The 7,624-nt window shown below is 41.4% G+C and overlaps 1 protein-coding gene across 1 annotated transcript in view; it reads left to right on the top strand.

Annotated features, from left to right (window-relative positions):
- Positions 1-553: 553 nt before the first annotated feature.
- Positions 554-7,624, top strand: part of LOC105295064 (25-hydroxycholesterol 7-alpha-hydroxylase) — a 168,041-nt gene continuing 160,970 nt past the window's right edge. The window contains exon 1 of the mRNA XM_011364585.2: positions 554-1,444. Coding sequence (XP_011362887.1) covers positions 1,320-1,444 — 125 coding nt within the window. The 5' untranslated portion in view covers positions 554-1,319. The remainder of the gene's footprint in view (positions 1,445-7,624) is intronic.

Raw genomic sequence — 7,624 nt, 5'->3', positions numbered from 1 at the left:
TTTAGGAAAGCGAGGAAAATTTCTCAGCAGAACTGAGTATCGTAAACGAAGTTGTGAAAGGGCTGATTGTGAGGGACGCACTGGTTCAGGCTTTACTGTATACGGAGCTGTACCATGGGAGTTGTAGCACGCAGAGAAATCGTGGAGGGCTTCTCATCACAGGTCCGAGATTTCCAGCTTTATCGCAAAGGCAACTGTTAAGAATTTTGAAAGTAGGATAGGTTTTTGCTGTAGAGAGGTGGCAACAGGGAGGATGGGCTGGAAAGGTCAAAGGTCACAGGTACTGCGTCAGTTCTGAAGTTACAATCGTTCAGAGAGCTGTTGAAATATAATCTTGCATAAAGGAAAAAAAAACACAGTTGTCTTGGAATAGCCTTGGTTAGAATGGTTATTATTATTTTTTATTTATTAACTAACCGGGGTAAGTTACTTAACGGGAGTCTCATTATATGTTCTCTAAAATGCTGCTGACAATTACAAGTTTGGTGAGGAGAGTAAATAAACATGTGTGAAATCCCCCGTGGATGGTGATTACTCAGGAAAAGGTATTTTAAAAGTTTTTTTCCTTATTCTTTCTAAATACAGCCCGCGGGGCCGGTACCACTTCTATTTTGGGCCTCGGCGGAGTTCTGCGATAGCTGGTTGCATTTGTCTTCTCTTTCCCTGGGCTTCTGAACGGTCCCAGCCGACTCCGTAGTCCCGGCCGCTGGGACCGGCCCTGCACACACCGAGCTCCCACGAAAGCCTCGCAGTAGGACGAGCAGGGCGAAGGGGGCGGGCGCGGAGCAGCGCACCCCGCAGGTATCTGCCGCACGCCGCGTCCCTCGATGGTGCCCGGGAGCTCCCCGGTGCCGGGGCGCGGCGGGCACAGTCCCACCCTCTGCTAGGGTCCCTCCCGAGGGGCGCAGGCTGAGGGATGCGGAACGCACGCCACACTCATTTCCAGCTCAGAAGAGAAATCCCCCTCCTCCAGGCCTCGGGAAATCTCACCCCCTTCCCCCGCGTTGGCCTTCCTCCCGCCCGGTTTTCCAGCCGCTGCCCGGCGGGAGGCGGTCGCCCAGCGGGGCGGTGCTCATTTGTGGGGGGCCGGCCGGGGGCGTCGGGAGGGGGGTGGGGGGAGTCCGGGAACCTTGAGACCCAGCCTCGGGGACCCGCGCTGACATTCCTGGCAGCACCGCGGGCAGGCCAGCCGCTCGGGCCGGACACGCGCAGCGCCGCTCGGAGAAAGCCCGCCGGGCTGCAGAATCGCCGCGCGCGCCGCTCGGACAGGGACCCCGGGCTGCTCACCGCGGCCGCGCGCCAACTGGACGGCGGAAGACATGTCAGCGGACACGGGCCGCCTCCCGCTGGAGCCCTTGCTGCTGCCGCTCCTCAGCGCCCCGGGCCTGGCCCTGCTCGCGGCCTTGCTGCTCCTGGTCCTGTGCCTGCGCGCGGGGCGCACCAGGTAAGCAACCCGCCGGCCTCCCCGCGCGGCCCGGGCCACGCATGCGCCCTGGGCCCCGCGGACCGCGCGCCACCCAGATGGCCAGGGCAGCCCCCTCCACGGTTTTGAGTGCGGGCTGTCCAAACTTGCTGGGGGGCACTGGCGTGTTTGGGGATCCTGCGTAATGTCAAAGGCTTTTTATGCCTCTTTCCTATACATACACATACAAAGCGTTGGGACCCAATTCGATTTGCTGCTGCTGTGTAGATCGTAATAAGCCCTAGTTTTTGTGTTACACGTTATGCATCACGCATGGCCTCCAAACATATAGGTTTTGGTGCGTCCTTACAGCGAGTTGATGCTGCATGGCCTGGAATTCATAGAACGTTTCGGGAGGGAAATTTGCTTACATTTCATTCAGTTCAAAGTGAAACGTTTCAGAAAAATGTGTGGTATGAACGGTAAATCTGGGTGACTCTCTGCCTCAGTTTACCTCACTGTTCCTCATTTGAGAAGACGAAATAATAGTATCTCATGGGATATTTGTGAGTACTAAATGAGTTTACAGTGTGGATTTTATGTATTTGCTCTATTACTTTTTATTAGAACAAACAACAAAACCCAGAAGTTGGTCACTTCTTTATCTGATTTGAAATGTAGAAGTAGAACAGAAGTTCAAAATAAGAGCACGTGCTCTACGGTCACCCTATTTTTCCTTTTTACCGGGTTATTTTTTTCATACTACAAGGTTCTTTATAGCATTTGAAAAACAAGCAGGTAAGTTTTACTGGATGGTAATTGCTACTTTGTGATTAGATATCACATACACTCACATTTACACACATATGTGTATGTGCGTTTGTATAGATACACACACATTTATATATCTCTGTATATGTACGAGTATATGTGTATGTGTGTGATATAGTTTACTTCTCAATTGTTTTGGGAAAATGGCACCGTTGTGCTGCTTTCAAATACCTGTGGACATTTCTAGAATGCCCATGGATGAATACTCTAGAAGGGAGCTATTGCTTTTTTTCCCATGAGAGTTTTCAGTGATCTTCCTGGAATATGCCGAGGCCTCTCCAACAGCTGTGCTCTTGCTTTAGAGCCCAAGATGAGGATTTAGGAGACTTTAATTTTAGTGATATTTGATTCTGTGCAGGCTCCACCAAGTTGTCTATCCGCAGTGTCTGTCAAAGCCAGTTAAGATGTATGTTTAGGTATGTCCTTAACGAGAGCTGGGGCTAAGACGGTTATCTGTTCTACTCCCATTTTACATGCAGGGCAAGAGCAGGCAAGCTAACCAGGGCATTCAGGGTCATTAATGGTTATCGGGGTGAGAATGTCGAACTTGGGGAACAGTTGGAAAGGCAAAAGGGTTTTCGCCCTCAGCATTCTACGACTAGGCTTATCTTTCTCTGTACCACTAAAAAAATATTATGCTGAGGGATTCATGCTATCAATTGTCAGTTCCTTCCAAACAGGAAGACCCTATTTAATGCTGCAAATACACAGGGCACTACATTTAAAGAAGTTTGATTATACTGTATTTCATTGTATAAAAAGTACCATCATTTGTCCTTATACAAAGAAAATCATGTTCTTTATTGTTACTATGTTTCGTGTGTGGACATTTCACTCTAGGACAATGCTCTTTATGATATCATCATTAAGAGAGGAAACTAGTTAAGAGTTTCTTACACATTATTACAGATTTTTTTATGCTTACACTAATGTGTTTGAATGTATGTCAATAAAATACGTTCTGTGTGGCAACTTTCTTTTTCTACTTTACAGTGCATTTTAGACACCTCACTGTAAAACATCTTCTTAGACACCTTTCTCTGTTCGGTATTGAAATCATTATTTGTAATGACTGTATAGAGATATACCACACACATACGCGGCACACACACACACATACACGCAAACATAGATGTTTGAGATTTTGTGGAAATATTTATGTGGGATTATGGAGTTGTCAAAATGTGTGTGTGCTTTACACTTTAATAGATGTTGCCAAAGTACTCTAAGTTCCAATTTATGTTACTACTAATGATCTATGTTAGTGCCAATTTCTCCATATCCTGTCAATACTGGTATAAATCATTTTAATTTCACCAGTCTGATACATAATGAAAATAAAACTTTATTTTTATCTCAATTTTTATTTATTTACTTTTGAGAACTTTGGCCATCTTTAAAGGAGGTCATTGTCTCTTTGTTTCTGGATCATTAATAATAAATGGTCATCAACCACTTCTTGATCATTAATAGCTTATATAATAGGAATTGTCACACTTTTTCATACCTTCTGTAATTATTTTGCTATTGTTATTAGTATTTATTTAAGAGTTTCTGGATGTACCTCTTGCTTAGAAAGCTCTTCTACTCTCCAATATGATAAAAAAATATTCACCACTGTTTTCTATCTAGTTTATCTTTAAAAGATTTTACACATACGTATATTACATATATTTTTATTCTCATTCTATTTCCATCCTTTAAACAATTATGTCTGAAGTTTGTAATATAGCATATTAGAGGAATGCTGGATGTTCCAAAGTAAATATTTGAATGTTACCTACAAAATTGGTAAAATTTTAAAAAAATAGGTAAAAACTAGCTCAGAGGCCATTTGTTATCTTCGGCCACCTACCATCCCATTCTGCCTCTTCATTCCATTCCGCCTCTTTTGACTACAGCACTTTGATTTCCTTTTGTGAAATTGTGTTTTTCTCTATTAGACATGATCTGGTGAGACTGTCAACCACGGAAGCCATTGCAGTGCTCCTGAAGAGAGATTACAGTGGCCTGGCCTAGAATTATAAGTGGGATTGGTGGGCAGCGGTTGGAATTGGAATATATTTTTGGTGGTAGAGTCAACAGGACTCACTAATGGAGTGAATGTGGTAAATGAAGGAGAGAAGAGTCAACAATGAAGCTTAGAAGTTTTTTTTTTCCTTTATTTTATGTTTCTTGTCTGATCATCTGGGTGGAGTGTGACTTCATTTCCTGCAATAGGGAAGGTTTGGGGGATTAAGGAGATCAATAATTTTGTTTGGGGGCATGTTAGGTAGGTAGTGAGGTATGTGTTTCTGGTGGTCAGGGGATCTGGAGGTCCAGGCAGGATTTGTAATTATGAAAGTTACAAATATGAAAATGCATGTAAAGTCATGAGTGTATATTCGATCACCTGGTGAGGGAGTTAGATGGAGGAGCCGAGGGCCTGGGCCACTCTCCTTACCTAAGAGTCTGACTGAAGAAGAGAAACCAGCAAAGGAGGCTGAGAAAGAGGAGCCAGTAATGGGAGAAGAAGCCCAAGTGAATACGGAATCCTAGAAGCTAGATAGGGACATATTTCAACAAGTAGGGGAAATTATCTGTATCAGATACTGCTGAGAAGTCTAGTTTCTTGAGAACAAAGAAATGATCAACAGAGTTGACAAGATACAGAAATTGCTAAGAGCTACAGAGAGAGTTGTTGGACATAAAAGCCTATTTGCAGTGGATTGAAATGCTCACTGTATATTCAGACTAGAGTATTATTTTAGTATTATGTTTCATATCTCTTAATCCAGTAATTCCAGGAATTTTATTTAAAAGAAGTTCTCCTGCTAAAATAATCATGAAGGTCCTTAAAGAGTTAACCCAACAATGCTCATTGGGGTTGCTTATTATAGTGAAACATTAGGAAACTAGATTTCTAAAAAAAATATTGATATAGTTAAAGAAATTCTAGCAATCCAAATAGAAAATTACGTAGCCATAAACATATAATGTAGACGATATGAAAATATGGAAAGCCACATTCAAGATATATTAAGTAGTAAAAATTACAAAACAGAATATGTTCATATACACGGTGTCAGTACCTTCCAGCCAAAGACCACTAGGTCTTTGTTCAACCTGTAGTTGAACAAGTTGAGTTATTATTGCTCATTGCAATAAGAAAGAACATACATCATTCATTGTCAGTAAAAGACCATTAGCAAGGACCTGTTTTATAGGATTTGGGCTCGTGTTACATGATTTTGGGGAGGGTTTGAGGAAGTAAGGTTTTGCTCTGTTGATAAGATACGGTCAGAAAGCAGGAGCTATTCTACGGTAGGACATCTTAATAAATCTCATCTGTGAGGCAAGAGAATGGATTGAGGCGAAATCTGTAATTGGTAGATTAGCAACAGATACTAATATCAATAAGGTTTGGGAGATTTTTGGTAATTTAATTGATTTGGAAAGTTCATGATTTTGTCAACATGAGACATGGCCTTGTTTTCATCCACATCCACAGTGTTCACAGAGTGGCTTTGTGCGATGTTAACAATTTGCACAACTGTTTGTGTTCAGCAGAGGAACAAAGTATCTTAGCTGTGAGTGTGGAGCAAGCACCTCGATGTCAGAGGATGCTTTTCTCTTTCTTTAAACTGTAAAAGGCTGCAAGAATCTACTTCAGACATTTTGGGGGCAAAATTTATATCAATGAAAAAGTGCCAATTTTAAGTGTACAATTCGATTCGTGGCCATAAATGCATACGCTAATGTAAGTGTATTCCATTTCTTGACTCCAGTCAAGAAATGGAATATTTTCCTCACCCCAGAAAGTTTTCTCATGCCCCTTTCTAGTCGTTCCCCACCCCGAGCTCTGATTGATAGTTTTGCCTGTTCTTGAACTTCATATAAATGGGATTATGCAGTACCCAGCTTTGTGCATGGCTTCTTTATCTCAGCATAAAGAATTTGAGATTCACCTGTGTTGTTGCATGTATCAGTAATGCATTCTATTTCCTTGCAAAGTAGTTTATATTTTATATGTAAATTGTGGTATATATATATACCACATATATATACACACTACATTTATATTGTGCATATGTGTATGTGTGTACTACAGTTTGGTCATTTATTATTCTGTTAATGGATATTTTGTTGTTCCAGTTTAAGACTATTATGAATAATGCTTCTATAAACATTCTTTTACAAGACCTTATTGTGGACATAAATTTAGTTTTTTCTTGGGTTAAAACCTTCAAACCTAGGAGAACATTGATGGGTCATAGGGTAAAGACTTTTATATCCACAACCACTTTGGAAAATTGCCATTTTTCCAAAATAATTGTACTTTTTTTCACATTTCCCCCGGTACTTTATGTGGGTTCCAGTTGCACCACATCCTCACCCATACTTGATGTGGCCTGTCTATTGGTTATATGCACCGTATTTATAGATTCTGGATTTTGTTGTCCATTCCCGAAGAGTGTTAAATTTTGTTTTCGTGTGCGGCTACATTTCTGGCTGACCACCTTGAAATTGTGGAAGCTTAGTATTGTATTACCCTTTATAAGGATAAGTCTGTGGATAGCTCAAGGTCAAGCTTCTCTCTTTAATAGGACTCCAACCCTAAACTCTTTCCATCTAACAGCTGATTCCTTCCACAGGGCTCTTGGAAATCCCTCCTGAGGAGGCACACTTTTCAGGTTGGCCAAGAATTTGAGGAGTGTTTAGATTTCTCTCCTAGATTTCTTATCACTTTAGTAGCCCCAAACTCCAACACCTCAACCAGTAATGCTGTAGCTTTTTGCTTGAGTTCCACCTGTCCTGCTCCATGCTGACAGGGAGCCCTCAGGGGAGATGCTGTCTACTGTGGACCCAGTTCGTTACTGGCCTGTTCTTTAATGGCTGAATCCCCTCCAGTATCTGCTTTCTTTTACTTATTCTTCAGTGCATTTGAATCATTTATTGTTTACTTCATAGTTGGCTGTGAAAATATTAATACTCCAAGCTACTTCGTTTCTAGAACCTAAACCCAGATTTTTGACAGTAACTCTAGGTGATACACTTTTGTGAAATGCTTTTTTTTTTTTAATGCTTCTATGTATTTTTAAATTGTTGTCAATAAGTATGAATTTCTTTTATAATACAAAAAAAAATGATATATGTAAAATAGACCTTTGAGAAATTGTTTTTAAATTTTTTGAATCTTTGTGTCCTTTGGAGGAACCAGCATTGTGGGTTGCTGGTAACAGTAGGATTCTAACTTTGAAGATATGATTTGAGTGTTGCTAGGAAACCCAGTTCATCTCCAGCAAGTCATTAATAATATGATGTATGTTTTTGTCCAATAATTAGACATATGTTTTTAGAAATCACTTCTACTGACAATAGACTTACAGATAGATCCAACTTTCCAAATTA

Source organism: Pteropus vampyrus, unplaced genomic scaffold (genome assembly GCF_000151845.1).
Source record: "Pteropus vampyrus isolate Shadow unplaced genomic scaffold, Pvam_2.0 Scaffold99, whole genome shotgun sequence".
Taxonomy (NCBI): domain Eukaryota; kingdom Metazoa; phylum Chordata; class Mammalia; order Chiroptera; family Pteropodidae; genus Pteropus; species Pteropus vampyrus.
Note: the sequence above shows the minus strand (reverse complement) of the source record. Positions and strands in the feature narration are given on the sequence as shown.